Source organism: Lagenorhynchus albirostris, chromosome 6 (genome assembly GCF_949774975.1).
Source record: "Lagenorhynchus albirostris chromosome 6, mLagAlb1.1, whole genome shotgun sequence".
Lineage (NCBI taxonomy): Eukaryota > Metazoa > Chordata > Mammalia > Artiodactyla > Delphinidae > Lagenorhynchus > Lagenorhynchus albirostris.
Window position 1 is genome coordinate 33,120,203 of NC_083100.1, and position 20,091 is coordinate 33,140,293.

General features: G+C 35.2%; 1 protein-coding gene across 2 annotated transcripts in view; it reads right to left on the reverse strand.

Annotated features, from left to right (window-relative positions):
- The window catches only part of BMPR2 (bone morphogenetic protein receptor type 2), a 189,626-nt gene that overhangs the window by 22,502 nt on the left and 147,033 nt on the right, over window positions 1–20,091 (reverse strand). Inside the window, exons 4-10 of one of the 2 annotated variants that reach the window (XM_060152303.1) lie at window positions 16,890–17,000; window positions 16,035–16,126; window positions 13,303–13,440; window positions 12,398–12,512; window positions 7,167–7,327; window positions 6,011–6,158; window positions 1,511–1,647 (exon numbers count right to left, since the gene is read on the reverse strand). In XM_060152303.1, the coding sequence (XP_060008286.1) occupies window positions 1,511–1,647; window positions 6,011–6,158; window positions 7,167–7,327; window positions 12,398–12,512; window positions 13,303–13,440; window positions 16,035–16,126; window positions 16,890–17,000 (902 nt within the window). Of the gene's footprint in view, window positions 1–1,510; window positions 1,648–6,010; window positions 6,159–7,166; window positions 7,328–12,397; window positions 12,513–13,302; window positions 13,534–16,034; window positions 16,127–16,889; window positions 17,001–20,091 lie in introns of both variants that reach the window. The other variant, XM_060152302.1, reaches the window with a different exon arrangement.

Below are 20,091 nucleotides of genomic sequence, written 5' to 3' on the forward strand. Positions count from 1 at the left end.
GACATTTCTCCAAAGAAGACATACAGATGGCCAAGAAGCACATGAAAAGCTGCTAAACATCACTAATTATTAGAGAAGTGCAAATCAAAACTACAGTGATGTATCACCTCATACCAGTTAGAATGGGCATCATCAGAAAATCTACAAACAAATGTTGGAGAGGGTGTGGAGAAAAGGGAACCCTCTTGCACTGTTGGTGGGAATGTAAATTGATAACAGCCAATATGGAGAACAGTATGGAGGTTCCTTAAAAAACTAAAAATAGAATTACCATATGACCCAGCAATCCCACTACTGGGCATATACCTAGAGAAAACCATAATTAAAAAAGACGCATGCACCCCAATGTTTATTGCTGCACTATTTACAATAGCCAGGTCGTGGAAGCAACCTAAATGCCCATTGACAGACGAATGGATAAAGAAGATGTGGTACATATATACAATGAAATATTACTTAGCCATAAATAGGAACGCAACTGGGTCATTTGTAGAGACATGGATAGATCTAGACACTGTCATACAGAGTGAAGTAAGTCAGAAAGAGAAAAACAAATATCATATATTAACGCATGTATATGGAAACTAGAAAAATGGTACGGATGAACCGGTTTGCAGGGCAGAAATTGAGTGACGGATGTAGAGAACAAACGTATGGACATCAAGGGGGGAAAGTGGTGGTGGTGGTGGTAGTGGGGTGGTGTGATGAATTGGGAGATTGGGATTGACATGTATACACTAATATGTATAAAATGGATAACTAATAAGAACCTGTTGTATACAAAAATAAATAAAATTAAATTAAAAAAATAGTTGTTTAAAATAAGAAATACAGGGTACTGTCATTAATAAGAGGGCAATTCAATAATTATGACATATAATGGAATGCTGATCAAATGGACAGAAAGCGATACATCTATATATGTACTGGCATGAAAAACTAAGTGAAAAAATAAGCTTCAGAAATGATAGTGGATGATCCTACTCATGTTAAAAAAAATGAGAAAGTGTGAGAGTGTGTGGATGTATGTCTTGTATGCAAATGTCTGTAAGATGTTTTTAGTGTTGTAGCAACAATTTACTGAAATGGCAGGAGCCTCTGAAAATATTTCAGCGTTGTGAACTGCATTTTTAATAAGCAGAATTTATATGTGGTACCTTGCTTTCTTTTTGGTGCAGTTTAAATTTCTATTAGTCCTTGAATATGTAAGTCTGCACTAATTAACATTTTTGGTACCACTCTCAAGAGGATAAATGGAATGGAATTTCAATAATATTTAAAATATTATCATGTTAATTATTCTAGCTGTTACCCAATGTAGCAAACTTCAGACACAACAGTTAGTGCCTCTTTGAAAATATATAATAGCATACAAATCAAGTAAGTTGTATTTCTGGCAGTAGACAACTCTAAAAACCATTACCATTATTAGCAATCTATTTTTTCTTCAAGCAACATTTGAACATCTTCATCATAAGTCCTCTTTTTCAATAATTTAGTTTTTCCTTACCAGGCTATTTTCTTTCCAAGCTTCTGGGAACTTGGGTCTCTGTTTTTCCCTAGACACCAGAACCTGCATATCTTCAAAAGTGGGATGGTTTCCAACCTCTGTCTGAAAAGCCATCTGGTATTCTGGTACAGATTCACCTGTGTATTTTTTTTTAAAAAAAGATAAGAGTAAAATTTATAATTATAAAGAGACCCTGTTGTGGGTTTTATGCACTATTAGTAAAAGCTCTATTTAGAATAGTCTTTGTTTGATAAATTAAATGTTTGTTATAAATTAGATGGTAGTTACAATAATGGGCAGCTATTTTTAAATGGTTTCTAGTATTAGTGAATTTGGGGGTGGGGGTAGACATTATTATATACATGAGGTTTAACACTTAAAACTTAATTCTTATCCCATACTGGGATTGAGGGTGGTGAATATGAGGAGAAAGTCCAAGATCTAGTACAACAAACATGTCTGCAGAACTAAATATAAATGAGTGGGTGGTACAGTCATGTCTCATTACATCATTGACTCTATTATAGTCTAGCCAGATTTTTCATATGTCAAAAAAATTTTTATGATAATGACCATTTGACAAAAAGTCAATAAACTGATTTTTCCCCTTAATAAGTAGTACCTAGATCAAGGATTTTAAAATATCATTAACTATTCTACCACTGTTTAATAACCCTATTCATCACCAATATGCACAATCAGCAGCTTGTGATAAAAGACATGATTTTTACAAAATGTTGTCAAATTAAACTTAATTAACATATTGAGCCACAAAGAAGACCTCTGGGACCAACATTTAGAAAACCAATCATTTAGTCAAAATCTTGGCAAAGAACACAAGAGAAATAGACTCTTCCTGTCTCCTTGTCCCTCCCCCAATACCATTAAAATGACAAGATAAATTAGAAGAAAGAATACCAGGAAGGAGGTAAGCCATTTAGGTTCTAATCTTGGCTTCATCTCTACCTAGGAAAAGCCGTTTATCTATTCTGTGTTTCAGTTTTCCTGTCAGCAAAATGGAAATGTCTGCCTTCCTTATCTCACTCACGTGGAGACAATACAAAATTTGTAACGACCCAGATAGAAAGTACATTACAAAGCATGTAATTGAAGTTTTATGCTTCAATTTGAATATTTTTAAAAAAATCTATACACTTGCCCTCCACCAATATTAAAAAAGATTTACAAAGAGTAATTCTATAATTTATGTAGCATAGCCCAAAGTTTTTGGAATATTGAACTATCTATAAATACAAATGGTATTTTCACATATTCTACAAAGATTTAAGCAGATACTTATTTCTGATCAATAACTATCAACACTGAACTTGAAAGACAAAACTAAAGTATTTCATCCTGCCAGTTAGTGTATCACTTTCTTTCATGAAATCTCATATGATAAACCCTCAACCCATACCATCTGTGAACTGTAAGATACTTACTAATATATCTCTTTTGTCTTTCTGAGACATATACACAACACACATACACACCTTCCAAGTGTTATTTTTTCCTCAAATGCTCTTCAATAGAATAAATAAATATTTAATACAATTTTACTTATCTGTTTTAATCGGGTGTAAATTATAGTTAGAAAACTTGCTAAATAAAACTGATGCACAATCTTGTTTTGGAAATGGAATGACAATAAGAATTATAAATTTCTACTAAATCTTCATGGTTCTCATCTGTTTCTTGTTAATTATGTCTCTAAGCAGTTAGGAACATTTTAATCCCCTTCTTAAATTATGCTTGTTCTCTTCCTCCTTTTTCTTTCTCTTGCCTTCTGTTTTTCTTCCTTTTTTCCTGCTCTTCCTTTGTAATATAGATCCTAATTCATTTATATTGTTAATATTTTACAGAGAGAGGCAGCCTTTATAACAAACTGCTTCCATTCAATAAAATGTAATAATAATAAAAGCATGTCTTGCATTTGGAGTTCTATCATAGAAGTTTAAAAAATATTTTATAAGAATTTTTCCACTAATATATGCTATTCTTTAGGCTTATTCTTATGTTTGTGGAAAACTTTTTTTCATCTTACACCCCATTTCACTGTTAAAAATTTTAGAAGTACCCTGTATCCTCTGCCTGTGCTTTTTTAGCACTCTTTTCCTCCTACACCCTGTAATATTTCTGTCTTCCCTATTCCACAGAAACTCCTCTAAGAATACCAATGACCTCCTCCTATTCAAATTCCAAGATCATTCCTCAGTTCCACTTCCTTTTGACCTTTCAATTCCATGTTTCTACTAATATTGGTTCTTAATACTTTCTAACACTGACTCCCAAGATAGTAAGATTTCTCAGTTTCCTCACTATTTTTCTGTCCATTTGTCTTCTATGTCCATTTGTTTTCCTATGATGGGAGAGGGGGAGGTCACCTAATATTCAGTATTTACTCACCAATGTTTCTCTCTCTTCATTTATTCTTTTAGGGGACTGCATCCACTTATAAATTCTCAATTACCATCTCTATGTAGCTAATTCCCAAATATCATTTTAATCTTAAACTCTTCATTCTTTTAAGCTCTTCAATTAAATTTTTTTTAGTTGTCTATCAATACCCCAACCAAAAGTCCCCACAATTAACTCATCTTTCCAATGTAAACCAGTACTCTTTCCTAAGCTCCTGGCTGCCACCCTATTTCTCAGACCTCTCAGTATTTCTCAACTCCCTAGACTGTCTTCCAATGGCTAACCAGAACCACAGCTTCCTTTTCTACATTTTCTCTCACATATGCCTCTTCCTCCCCATTTCCATACCGAAGATTACAGGGTATCTTATTGCAACTCTCTTCTTTTTCCTTTATTTTTATTTTAAATTTTGGTTAAATGTACATAACATAAAATTTACCATTTTAACCATTTCTGAGTGTACAGTTCTGTGGCACTAGGTGCATTCACAATGTTGTGCATCCATCTCCAGAACTTTTTCCATCTTCCTAAACTGAAATTCTGTATACATTTAAAAGTAACCCCCAATTTCTTTTTCCTTTTTAAATTCTTTCTAGTACTATTTCAATTCATCCTATATTTCTATTATAATAATATTCTTCAAACAAGATTTAATTGTCTTATTTTTCAAACATCTGATATTGCATTTTATTATTTATCAGTCCAAAAGCAACAGATATTCTTTGAATCAGTAACTGTTCAAAAAATGTTGCTGATAGCAACGTACTAACTAAAGCTGATACAAAAATCATTTTAGTCAGACATGCTTCGAAAACCCAGAAATTCTGGATTAGGATTTTTTAAAAATGTGGCCAAAGTTCCAATAATAGAAATTAAAAGTTCCATGGTTCCAATAATATGTGATACTACTGCAATCACTGCTATTTCCAGAAAAACACTTTGAGTACTCCGTACTTCCAATTAACTGGAAAATATACTTCTAAGTAATAACTAATTGATGTGTAGGTAATCTAAATAATTATTAATTTAATTCATTATATTTTAAAATTAAACTATTTTTAAATGCTTACTGTTTTTAAAGCAAAAAAATTCAACCCCACTACTAATCTGTTTTTATTAAATAGTTCCATTTCATAAATTTGTCCAATGCTGGTTTAACTGACTTTATATCCTTTTCTTATGCTTTTAATGTGGTTATTCCTATAAGATAAAGACCATTTATGTCAAATGATTTTGCAGTGCCCATATTGGTAATTACTTTAAATTTTTATATCACAATGACAGTGATGTAATCTTAACAAAAGAGAAAAAATATACAATTATTTGGCTATTTCAAGTAAGCCTCAAATAAGCATTCACATTAAATGAGTGTTCTTGCATGAAAGGAAGGAAGGTAGGCAGGAAGGCATGATGACAAGGGAGAAATTTTTTAAAAAGGAAGAAAAGGAGGGGCTTCCCTGGTGGCGCAGTGGTTGAGAGTCCGCCTGCGGATGCAGGGGACAGGGGTTTGTACCCCTGTCTGGGAAGATCCCACGTGCCACGGAGCGGCTGGGCCTGTGAGCCATGGCCGCTGAGCCTGCGCTCCACAACGGGAGAGGCCACAACAGTGAGAGGCCCATGTACTGCAAAAAAAAAAAAAAAAAGAAAAAAAAAACGAAAAGAAAGAAAAGGAGAATGAAAAAAAGACAGGAAGAAAAAAGTGTTCCAATGGATAATTCATTACTTCTAATTCCTTACTGGGTCAATTCAGGAAACATTGTTAAGTGCAGATTCTCAAATGCTCAGAGGTTGTGTAAGGAAAACAATGACTGCTAAAGTAATGAGAAACCAACCTGAACACAGATAAGCTATTATGAGCAATTAATTAAATTATACTCAGATGCAAACCTGGAGTCCTTTCTAAAAAGTTTTCCCTGATTCACATCCTTCTGCTAGTAATGTTTCTGAACACTAGATGGCAATGAGCTAAAGGTTTAAATGAAAGTACAAACACATCAAAGTTGACTTATTTAATATAGGTAGAAAAAAATATAACTGCTTCACTTCAAAACATACACCAATTTTTGACAGCATTTCTCTTACCTGGGAAGAGGTCTGTACATCTCATAAATATCTCCCAATAAATTAGTCCAAGTGCATACATATCTACTTGTTTCAAAGCTGATTCACAGTCCCTCAGGTTCACGGCTCCTTCTAGAACTTCTGGTGCCATATATCTGATTGTGCCAACCTGATAAATTAGAGTGATGTATTTCAGAAAAAGAATGTAGCATATTCTGAAGGGCATACATTAGACCAGAAGTAATACATAAATTTCAGGTCAATAATATGTCAATGTTATTTGAACCTAAGCATGTCACTGAGCCTTTCTATACCAAATTTTTAATAAATAAAATACCCATTTTAGGACATCTTGGTTGCTCTCAGTTTTTGGCTATTATGGATAAAGCTGCTAAAACGTTTACGTACAGGTTTCTGTGTGACTATAAGTTGTCAGCTCAACTGGGTAAATTGCTGGAAGACTATGTCTTCCAAAGTGGCTATACCCTTTTGCATTCCCACCAACAATGAATGAGTTGCTGTTGCTCCACATCTTCACCAGCATTTGATATTATTGTTTTGTTTTTTTTTAACCATTTGAATGTAATGGAATCTTGTTTGGATTTGCAGTTCTCTAATGAGGAATGATGTTGAGTAACTTTTATATGCTTATTTGCCATCTGTATATCTTCTCCAGTAAGGTGTCTGTTCAGATCTTCTATTTTTTAATTGGCTTGTTTGTCTTCTTTACTGTTGAGTTTTAAGAGATCTTTCATATTCTGGATACAAGTCCTTTGTCAGATATGTGTTTTTCAAATATTTTCTCCCAGTCTATGGCTTGTTTTTTTCATTCTCTTAACACTGTCTTTCGCAGAGCAGAAGTTTTTAATTTTAATAAAATTCAACTTAGCAATTTTTTCTTTCAAAAAAAAATAACCTTTTTAAATAATTAAACTGTGATATATTCATCCTATTCAATAGCATTCCTACTAATATTGACAAAAATGAGTTGGAATGGCAGTGATTTCCACAATGAATTGATGAACTTCATGCAATGTCTTCTGTATATCTTAATTTTGTAATTCCTAATATGCTACACTTGGATAAGGATAACTGTCCTGAGTAGTTAGTGGATTTTTAAATGCAATTTATTATGTTTTGAAAATATGTCAGTGTGATACCTTTTGTATACACTCACCTCACTTATGGCTGCATTATCTTCCTCCCCTGGGCGCACCAGTCTATTTCCAGTCAGCTTCATGGACAACCCAAAGTCACTAATAACACAGGTTCCATCATTTTTCACCAGAACATTTCTGCTATTTAAATCTCGATGGGAAATTGCAGGTTTATAGTGATCTGTTTGAATAATTTTCAAACATTTATTAATGCTTAAATAGCACTACTGGACATGAAATGAGCATGAAGGTAATAGGGGCTATATAAATATAGAAGATAGTGTTATTTTTCTGCCCATTAATTTTCCAATAGCAAAAAAGGACATAAGAAATCAAAATTTCAACTCACAATCCCCACCATTTTCGATATATTTCACAAGATAACTCCTGTTGGAACTATGAGTAATTAAGCTCTGAACATTCAGCTGCATAAACATTCAGCTGCAATTAATAGCCAAGAAGCTGTTGCTTCTAATTTTAACATGTACCTTTTTCTTTCCTTTTCATTTCTAGAGTAGCAAAAGGAGGCAAAAGAGAAAGGAATATCTTGCATAAAAAACGATAAAAAGTCAACTGATCTAAAACAATTATCACTGAAAAACTGACATGGCTCCAAAATTGGTATGTGTATTTTATAGTATTATCTTACAGATTAACAAATCAAACCTATGACAGAAAATTCCAGTTTTGTCCTGAGGCTTAGCCATGTATCTAAGCCCACCACAGTTCTTCAAATTAAACTAGAAACAGTTTTGCAATGGACTGGTAGCTGTTTTCTGATTTTACAAAGAAACAAAACACTATTATACTCATTCTATTACTTGTTAATCAGAAGACTATATATTCCATGTAGGCAGAGAGAGAACATGTTTTGCCTGAATTCAAAAGGCATGGCACATAGTAAATGCTTGCTGAGTGAAAGAATATATCCAACCTAAGCCCCTAAGTAAAATCATAATTATTTTCCTCTTTATAAGAAAACCTTGGGGGAAGGGGGGGAGGGGGAGGAACAGATTGAGAGTTTGGGATTAGCAGATGTAAACTATTATATATAGGATGGAAAAACAACACAGTCCTACTGTACAGCACAAGGAACTATATTCAATATCTGTGATAAACCATAATGGAAAAGAATATGAAAAAGAATATATATATGTATAGCTGAGTCACTTTGTTGTACAGGAAAAGTTAACACAACATTGTAAATCAACTATACTCCAATAAAATTTTTAAAAAAGAAAACCTTATACAAATCTTATATTGAAATAAAACCATAGCTCTTGAAAAGAAAAAAATTCTAAAGTACCATTCCCAAAATTTAAAATAACTCCTCAGGTATAGAAAGAAATACAGCAATCAGAACAAAGTCAACCAGTGTTATATTTAGGCACAAAAAGACTCAGTATTTACATTTATTACTCTCATTAACATGTATTAGACTTCAATTTCACCAAAAATGAAACTAAAGACAGAAGATAATGATTCCTTTGATATTGGGGGAAGGGGGTGGGGGGAGGCAATAGCACAACTAGAAGAAAAATAGCAGTTACCAGGTTTCTTATTCTAAAAATTGACTTCTTTCTCATTTGCTCCTCTTCCCAGTCCAGCCTTCCAAAGTATGTACTAACATGGCTCATTCAACCCCTAACAGAGCTACATTTCTTACTCTGGATAAAACCACAACATAAGTATATGTGGTATAATCTCGAGCTGATATTTATATAATAAAATTTATAGAGACACTGGAAAATGTTTGTACACTAACAGCAAAGCAATACTTAAACTAAAATATCTCACACATAAGGGAAACCAGGTTAATAATGTGAATGTGCAATGAGTCAGTCAGTCAGCCAGCCAGAGGGGAAAACAAGGTAATACTTTCTGCTACTATTAAAAAAGGAAACAAAAGCAATGAAAAGAAAAGAGGAGAGGGAGGAAGCAAAGGAGGAAGGAAGTGAGGGAGCAAATAAGGAAAAAGAAAAAAAGAAAAAGGAAGAAACAAGAGAGGATTCATGACCAATGCTGAGGGTGGAACTATAGACCACCTTTTTGAGACTTCTTTTCCCCTTAAAGTTCCCCTCAATATTCATTTTAACCTTTTTTTATTGGGGAAGGGACTGTGGTTTGTAGAAAGGGGGAGCCGAGCATGTAATGGTTTTGCCCTGGGCAGTAGCACACTTGGCAAATTTCTTAAAGCAAAGTGGGACACAATATTATTTTAATTATGTTAAAAAATAAAACCTGAACACAAAATAGTCTCTCTGTGGATATTTACATAAACATAAACACACACACACACACAGAGCAAAGGATCTGGAAAGATGTACATAAACTAGTTAATAGTAATTTTCTGGTTATAGATTTAAGTGATCTATATATGTTCCTTCTTTGCTAGACTTTTTTCCATGATAATGTTACACTGACATTACCATTAGGAAAAAAATTCATAGGGAGAACCAATTACAAATAAACAGGTTCAACTACTACTTCTCCTGAAGCAAAAAATAGCTGAATAAATAATAATAGTATTATTCCTTACTACAAAATTGTATGCCAAATAGCAAAGTTATATCTGAAGATACCGGGAAGAATAAAGTTCTCTGAAAAAAAGTGAAATGTCACTTTAAATGTTTTGAAATAGTACAGTATAGTTGGAATATTTATTTATTATTGAAATATAGTCATTTACAATGTCATGTTAGTTTCACGTGTACAGCAGTGATTTAGTTATACATATACATGCATACACACACACACACACACACACACACACACACACACACACACATTCTTTTTCAGATAATTTTCCCTTATAGGTTATTATGAAATATTGAGTACAGCTCCCTGTGCTATACAGTACATCCTTGTTGGTTATCTATTTTACATATAGTAGTGTGTATATGTTAATTCCATCCTCCAGATTTATCCCTCTCCCCCTTCCCCTTTGGTAACTATATGTTTGTTTTCTATGTCTGTGGGTCTATTTCTGTTTTGTAAATAAGTTCATTTGTATCTTTTTTTTTTTTGCAAATTCTATATATAAGTGATATATGATATTTGTCTTTCTCTGGCTTACTTCACTTAGTATGATAATCTCTAACTCCATCCATGTTGCTGTAAATGGCATTATATTATGGTTGAGTAATATTCCCTTTATATATATATATCACATCTTTATCCATTGATCTGTCAATGGACATATGTTGCTTGGCTATTGTAAATAGTGCTGCAATGAACATTGGGGTGCATGTATCTTTTCAAATTATATTTTCTCCGGGTATGTGCCCAGGAGTGAGATTGTTGGATCATATGGTACCTCTATTTTTAGTCTTTTAAGGAACCTACATACTGTTCTCCATACTGGCTATACCAATTTACATTCCTACCAGCAGTGTAGGAGGGTTCCTTTTTCTTCACACCCTCTCCAGCATTTATTACTTGCAGACTTTTTGATGAGGGCCATTCTGACTGCTGTGAGGTATGGAATATTTTTTAAATAATTAGGTAAAACCAAAAATTCAAATAGCTATTATACTTATGTTTTTTCACAAATAGATACACATTTTTTAAAATGGTAACTATTTAGTGATAATATTAGGTAATGTTTTAGAATAAAATCTGTGTTTAAATAAAACTCATATTTGATGGCAATCACTCTTTTCAGCCAATGTTTGACTAGAAACCTTATTGAATCATGCAAGCCTTGAAAATGGGGATTAGGATGGTATTTTAAGTTCTGTGCTAAGTCAGCTCTTTAAAGGAGTTATGATATTTAAGAATAAGGAAACACAGTACAAATGGTTAATGAGCTAAAGCACTAAAGTAAGTGCATCAAGTTGGTGACACAGGCAATAACATTGGTCAATTCTGTATTCAGGAAAAGCAAGATGTCAAGATAAATGAACTGATAAATTATTCAGGAGAAATTATTTATATATGAAGCAGCAGATAGAAAAGATGATCCATGCTATCATACAATGGAACAAAGATCTAAGAAATTGTTACATTAAATATTCTCTTCATTATAGCAGTCAGAGAAACTGAAAAAACAATGCATGACAAGAAAATTGCTGTAAAGAATGAAAATGCAAAGACGGATTTTCACAGCAAAGCTAATTTAGAGGTGCCTGTGATGTGAGATGTATATTGAAACAAAGTGAAGAAGCAAATATATTAAAAAGATGCTTTGAAAAACTAGCAAAAATGTACATAAAGGCTGAATATAAACTGTAGTTATGGCAAGGAACATAACCACACGGTACTGACACACTGGTGAAGCCTTACTCCTCACCATGAGTTCTCCTCTTCCTATTTAGGAACAGAACCGAGTGTTATTTGAGGCAGCAATGCACCCAGCTAAACAAAAACAAAAACAAGCTATATTCAAAAGCATCCCTTGCAGCTAAGTGTGGTAGGAAAGCATGGACTAAGTTCTGGGAAACAAAACATAAGCACAAGAGTGGGACTTCTCGAGGCAAAAGGAGGCAATCCCTTCTACTTTCCTTTTCTCTGCTGATTAGCATATAGCATGATGGACAATGAGGTGACCTTGAAAACAAGCCACATATAAAGACTAATGGAGAAGAAATACAGGAGCCTGGGGCCCTGATAATATTACGGTGCTGCCAAAAAACTTTAGACTGTCTCTCTTCAGATTCTTACATGAGAAAGAAAAAAAAATGTCATCTTCATTGAAACCTGTTACTTTTTTCTCCCTGATAAATGTGAACAAGCCTAATTCTAGCTAAGAGAAGCACTGATTTATCAAAAGATACATTTGGGTTTTACACTAAAGACCAACCAACCTATGGAATTCATGTGTAAAGAAGTGATAACGCATTTGTAGTTCATTTAAATAAGCAAAATAAATACAAGGAAAACACAACACCGTCTAGCTAAGAGGTTCTTAACCTAGGTCCATAGATGAACTTCAAAGGATCTGAGAACCCCTACAATCAAAACAGTACTTTTTAAAGTATGCCTATACGTCTATCCTTACAGGGGGAGTGTTCAGAGCTTTAATCAAAATCGCAATGGAATCCATGACCCCTCTAGAGAATTGAAATTCTTTTTCTTATTCTTCTTGTTAAATTTCAAATATATTTCCTCACATTAGATCTTGTAAACAGCTGGCTCATAATACATCTGCTATAATATAAAATATACTTTTACTTTAAAGATATGAATAAAATTTCCCTTTGTGAATTCTGGCCCCACATGGTTGTGATGCATCTTCTATTCATTGTCTTACCTCCTCGTGGTAATTCTGTATGAAGATAAGCCAGTCCTCTAGTCACAGAATGAGCCAGACGGCAAGAGCTTACCCAGTCACTTGTATGGAGACTTAAATACTTGCATAGAGATCCCTGTATGGAGGGAAAAAGTAAAAAGGGGAAAAAAGTAGAATTACTTTACTTGAACATGAGGAGGTTAAGTTAGCAGCTGTAAAAAGGATTTGCATGTTAGGATTCAAAGGAGAGCTAATGAATTATAACACTTCAGAATCTCGAAGTAAGAAAAGACATTTCTATAGGTAGAGAGAGGAGGAGAGGATGGAAAAGAGAATTTAGACATTATCAATGTTTATTTCTCAAATATTAAACATTATGAATGGTTATTTCATTTTAAATGCTTTTTTTTTTTTTTTTTGTGGTACGTGGGCCTCTCACTGTTGTGGCCTCTCCCATTGCAGAGCACAGGCTCCGGACGCACAGGCTCAGCGGCCATGGCTTATGGGCCCAGCTGCCATGGCTTATGGGCCCAGCTGCTCCGCGGCATGTGGGATCTTCCCGGACCGGGGCACGAACCCATGTCCCCTGCATCAGCAGGCGGACTCTCAACCACTGCGCCATCAGGGAAGCCCCAAATGCATCTTTTATTTATCAACTTAAGGCAGAAAAAAAGTATTTTCAACTCTTTCACTGCTTCCTTCATCAAGAAAGTCTTGCTGAGAGAGAGAGAGACAGACAGAGACAGAGACAGTGTGATGTAAGTGCGTAGGGACTAAACAGTTTCATTCACATTCTGGAGTAAAATTGTTATGTCATTGTAGACCATTAATAACCAGTTTGCAAACCAGCAACACTCTACATAACAGGGGTCCTCCTACAAATCTGACTGACATAAATGTCAGTATATTTTTTATGAAGAACTTACATTGGGATAATACTCCATCACAAGCAAATACTCCATGCGTCCATCTGCAGTGACTCTCTCATCTCCAACTATAAAGCGAGCAATGTTGTCATGTTCCATCAAAGGCACTCTGTAAATGTTCTTCTCATTGATAAAATTCTGACGGTTTGCAAAGGAAAACACTTTTACAGCAACTGGACGTTCATCTAAGGAACCTTTATATACGGCTCCATATCGACCCCGGCCAATCAGCTGTAAATTTGTTTTGAAGAAAGCAAGATATTATTTCATCATAACTTAACAATCAAATTTACTAAATAATAAAGTATAAATCCATATGTATGCAACCAGATCTCTATTGCTTAGTTTGAGTAACTCCATTGTCAAGAAAATAATAAATTTGTCATCTTATATGGCTCAGAAACTCCTACCAGACCCAGCCCTCCCTCAGATGACAACTATAAACTCTGAACAATATTTTTTTTTTTTTTTTTTTGCGGTACGCGGGCCTCTCACTGCTGTGGCCGCTCCCGTTGCGGAGCACAGGCTCCGGACGCGCAGGCTCAGCGGCCATGGCTCACGGGCCCAGCCGCTCCGTGGCATGTGGGATATTCCCAGACCCGGGCACGATCCCGTGTCCCCTGCATCGGCAGGCGGACTCTCAACCACTGCGCCACCAGGGAAGCCCCTGAACAATATTTTTAAAAAGAAATCTAAAAATGCTGGAGAATGAACAAAAGTAGATAGGTTCTGAGGGGAGTCAACACTTGGAAGAAAGGAATGGCATAGGGTGAGCTACTTATTTTTATAGCTTTAAGCCTGTGAGCAGGCTGAAATCTGCACTGCATAGTGGAGCAGAAACTGTGATAGAAAATCTTTCTGGCCTCAGGAAGCAGGGGACAGAATTTGGGGCAACCACAGCATGGAAAATTAAGGGAGAATCCCAAAAAGGAGAGTCAGAGAGTTGGAAACCCAATTAATGCATGGGACAGACTCCAGCTAAAGATAAAAAGTAACTAAACTTCAGCTCAGGAGATGAGTTTGCAATATATCCAACCAAGTTAATCACCTACTAAAATAAACAACGAAATGAACACACTTTAGAAGAACCTAACAGAATACAGGGTCTCCACAATATGACATTCACAATATCTAGTACAATACAGTACAATAAAAAATAACTCAAAAACCCCCCAGCAAGATGCAACTGTTCTCTTCATTTTTGGCTTCTGGGATTTCTCTGACTTTTTACTGAAAAAAAGGTTAGGGATTTACCATTTAAGGATATTTGTTATATTTCATTCACTATTTCTAATTTAAATTTTAACAAACAGACTACCCTTTAGAAAGGCTGTATCAATATAAAGTTAAATCAGCAATGTTTGGGAGTGTTTCTTTTACTCAGTCCAGGATAAAATCCTAATGGTTTTAATTAGTATTTTTTCCAGTTTAGTAAATTGGACATCTTATTATACATTTACTAGGCATACTTACTTCTCCTGTGAATTGATAATTCATCTCTTTTGTCTATTTTTGATGGACTGTTTATTTAATGTTGATTTCTACCATCTCTTTATCAATTGTTTATGTGTTGAAATACCTTTTTCAAATTTTGCTTTTAACTTTTATTATATTTTTCTCCCAAATGGAAGGTTCTTAAAATGTTTTATATAACCAAATCTATCAGATCTATTATTTAGCAGTCTCTGGTTTAGTTAATTTATCCTAATAAAGATCATAAAAACATTCATCATGGTAAGACTTTTAACACAGGTTCTGAGATATTACCAAATGAAAATTTAATTCTATACAAAACATAATATTCATATATACCTATACAATATACAATATATACACAGACAAGGAATATTTATTCATCATCTACTGTGAATTGCTTGTCTAGCACATTTTTCTCAGAATCTGATGTCTTTATTCCCATACTCTTGTTCAAGTCTGTATTCAATGATCATCTCCTTTCTAAATATATTTTCTTTAATAATTCCTTTTCCATAACTTCCTTATCTCATTTGCTTTTTTTTTCTCCATAGCACTTACTACTACTTGAAATATACAGTTGACCTCTGAACAATGTGAGGGTTAGGGACACCAACCCCTCCACATAGTCCAAAATCCACATATAGCTTATAGTTGACCCTTCATATATACATGGTTCCTCTGTGTCCATGGTTCTACATCCATAGATTCAACCAACTGTGGATGGTGTAGTACTATAGTATCTACTATTGAAAAAAATCTGTGTATGAGTGGACCCATTCGGTTCAAAACCATGTTGTTCAAGGGTCAACTGTACTTTCATTTATTTAACCTCTTGTAGCCTCTCTCTCACTAGAATATAAGCCTCATGTATCTGTATTGTTCACCAACATTCTCAGTGCCTAGAATAGGCCTTGGCACAAAATTGATAATGCTTGTTGAATAAATGAATGAGTTAATGAAATCACTGTCTCAGATATACTATTATTTTTTATTTTTAATTTTTTTTGCAGTATGCGGGCCTCTCACTGTTGTGGCCTCTCCCGTTGTGGAGCACAGGCTCTGGATGCGCAGGCTCAGCGGCCATGGCTCACGGGCCCAGCCGCTCCGCGGCATGTGGGATCTTCCCGGACTGGGGCACGAGCCCGTGTCCCCTGCAACAGCAGGCGGACTCTCAACCACTGCGCCACCAGGGAAGCCCCGTCTCAGATATACTATGAGAGCAGAAAAAACAGTCCGTAATCTGAAAGCAATCTTACCTCCAACAGTTTCAGATTATCTAGGTCAAGAGAGGGCTCTGATGCTGCTGCCTCCATCATGTTCATACTGTGAAGACCTTGTTTACGGTCTCCTAGAGGAATAGGAAAAAGAACCTGCTAATGTGTGGTTCTCTTAAAAAGAAAATCTTTATTACACTTTTTAATATATGACAGTTAAAAAAAGACCTACAGAAGGACAGACAGCAAGACTTATGCCTAACGTCAATGGGAATAAAACTATTTACTAAACTAGGAATCATCCATAAATGAAGATGAAAAATGAATAACACAAAAGCTGAATTCTGGGAGATTGTTCTAGTAACACACCCAGTATAAAACCCTAAGAAATATGCAGAAACATTAAAGAAGGTTTTATTAAAGTTATTTGAATGAATGAATGGGTGCTGATTTCCTAAAAAGCTTGTCAAATCTAAAGTTTATGAGAACCAACTAGACAGTTGATGATATTTAGGAATTAGTTATTTTTAGATATAAAAATGGTATTGTGGTTATATATATTTTAAGTCTTTATATTTCAGAGATAATACTAAAATATTTACAGATAAGTTATACCTTCAATTTATTTCAAAATAATCCAGTGGAATGGAAGCATGTGGTGAGTGGGGCTATAGATGATATACAGATGTGATACTCATTGAAGCTGGGTAATAGGTATTTTGTATATGTTTGAAACCTTTCATAAAAACTAGGACAAAAAGTTTAAGAGAGAAGGATGACTCTGGGGTTACCACAGCACAGAGATGTTTTTTACCATGATGAATTTTTATAAAATAAAATCAGTTCTGATTAAATGACATGTTTAATAAATAACAAAACAAAAAATTATATTTTTACCTGTCAGCATCCTGTATCCAAAGCATAAGGCAACTATCAAAACAGCTAATACAGAGACTGATGCCAAAGCAATGATTATTGTCTCATCTCGGTTAAATGAGTGAGGTGGACCTAAAAGAAAACAAAGTTTTAAATATAGTCACCCTTTCTTTTTGGTATTTTGCTAAATACTGACCTGACAGAAAGGCTATATCAATATATAGTCAAATCAGCAGTGTTTTTGCATCAAATGAAATGAAAGAAAAATTAATAATAAATTTGTAATAACTGTAAATTGTATATTTTTAATCATATGTATTATTTTATATAGACCTAGAACACTGAAACACCTGGTAGTTGTGCTCTTAATTACTGAAATATCAACTATATCATGGAACAGCATAGACAGAACAGTATAATATTTAAAAGAACAATCTTTGGAATCACATTTGGTTTTCAATCTTGACTACACTAGTCTCTCAGTGGCCTTTAGAAAATTATTAGAATTTTCTGATCTTCAATTCTCTCATTTGTAAAAATAGTAATCTCTACCTCACAAGTCTTCTGTGAGGCTTAAGTGGGAGTCTAAGTACTTAGTACAATGTTGAGTATATTCTACCTGTGCAATAAATGTTATTATGTTTATCAATATTGGTATTATGATTATTAAGGAAAAGAGTATAGCTTTGCAGACAGTTAAACCTGAACTGGACTTCTTCCACATATTCTATGACCTTGGGAATATATCTTTACCTGTCTGCGCCTAAGCTTATTCACTTGCAGAAAGGGAACACACATATCTAAATCACAGGCCTATCATGAGCATGCAAACCATCTTATGTGTTAGTTCCATTCTTTGGATCAGATAATATCTAGAGAAATACCCTTTAGAATGGATGACTACAAACTAGAGCACATCCAGAAGAGAGCAAGTAGAACAGTGAAGGTATAAGAACTCTGAAATGTGATGGGTAGAAAGAATTAGAAGTGTCAGATATAGAAAAGGAGAAAACTTGAGGGGATATGGTAGCTGTCTTCATGTGAAAAAATGGACCTGTAGCTAGAGAGAATAACAAGATCCAATTAGTATCTGTTCAAGGACAGCAGTTATTAACCTAGCATACAGAAGAACTTAAGTTTATAAACAGAGCTGTCTAAAATGGAATGAATGGGACTTCCCTGGTGGCGCAGTGGTTAAGAATCCATCTGCCAATGCAGGGGACACAGGTTCGAACCCTGGTCCAGGAAGATCCCACATGCCACGGAGCAACTAAGCCCGTGCGCCACAACTACTGAGCCTGCGCTATACAGCCCGCAAGCCACAACTACTGAGCCCGCGTACCACAACTACTGAAGCTGGCACGCCTACAGCCCGTGCTCCACAACAAACAGAAACCACTGTCACGAGAAGCCCGCGGACCAAAACAAAGAGTAGCCCCCATATCCGCAACCAAAGAAAGCCTGCGCAGCAACGAAGACCCAACGCAGCCAAAAATAAAATTAAAAAAGAAAAAGAAAGGAATGAATTATCTTATGAGATAGCTGTTCATATTCATTTAACTGGAGGTATTCACGCAGTATTTGATAATAATGACCAGATACTCGGCTTAACGACTGCTAATATCTTTATTTAATCATTCTTTGCACTCTGTCAAAATCAAGCGTATTGTGTTTTAAATCTTTTTCACTTTGGACATTATGTATTCTATCAAACTAGAAGGCTCTATGGCAAACTCAAAAGCCAGCATGGCAAAGAGTTCCTCTGATGGGCATTCCTGTTCTAAATGAATGTATCTGTCTCAAATTAAACACAATTAAATATTAAAATGTCAAAACAATATTTCTATAGAAGGATCTGTTGAAGCACTATAGTACTCTCTTAATCTGCAGGACATTTATTGTATTTTAATAGACTAACATATTAATAATTGCACATAAATTTAACATATAGAGTAAGTTATAGGAGGAAACCTCATTTTACCGTGAGACATCACTTCATACATACACTAGGATGGCTATAATTTAAAAAAAGACAAAAGTGTTGGCAAGAATGGGGAGAGAAATTAGAACTCTTGTACATTATTGTTGGAATGTAAATGGTGCAGCTACAGTAGAAAATATTTTGGAAGTCCCTCAAAAAGTTAAACCTAGCATTACCATAAAATCCAGCAATCCGACTCCTAGTCATATACCAAAAAGAATTAAAATTAACTGTTCAGGGCTTCCCTGGTGGCGCAGTGGTTGAGAGTCTGTCTGCCGATTCAGGGGACACGGGTTCGTGCCCCGGTCCGGGGGGATCCCACGTGCCGCGGAGCGGCTGGGTCCGTGAGCCGTGGCCGCTCGGCCTGCGCGTCCGGAGCCTGTGCTCCGCAGCGGGAGAGGCCACAACAGTGAGAGGCCCGCGTACCGCAAAAAAAAAAAAAAAATTAACTGTTCAAAAACTTCTACAGAAATGTTCATGGCATCACTAATCACAATAGCCAAAAGTAGAAACAACACAAATGTTCATAAACTAATGATTGAATAAACAAAATGTGGTCTATCCATATAATGGATACATACAAAAGGTCACATATTCTATGATTCCATTTATTTATTATTTATTTATTTTGCGGTACACGGGCCTCTCACTGTTGTGGCCTCTCCCGTTGCGGAGCACAGGCTCCGGACGCGCAGGCTCAGCGGCCATGGCTCACGGGTCCAGCTGCTCCGCGGTATGTGGGATCTTCCCGGACCGGGGCACGAACCCGTATCCCCTGCATCGGCAGGCGGACTCTCAACCACTGCGCCACCAGGGAAGCCCTAAGATTCCATTTAAATGAAATACCCAGAATAGACAAATCCACAGAAACAGAAAGCAGATTAGTAGTTTCCAGTGACTCAGGTGAGGGGGAAATCTGCAGTGACTCATCAGGTACAGAATTCCGTTTTGGATTGATGAAAATGTTTTGGAACTAGATAGAGGTTGCACAACACTGTAAATACACTAAATGGCACTCTTTAACATGGTTATTTCTACGTTATATGAATTTTACCTTTAAAAAAAACCTGACTTTAGAATATGCCCAACCCAAAAGAAATACTATTTTGAACACACAAAAAACAGATACAGGCACACACAAACTAAATAATAATCTATAGATTTTTTACAATAAGATATACACAAATTATTTTATGTGCTTATTGATCTTCCCTTTATTGACTGTCAGATCATTACTGACTT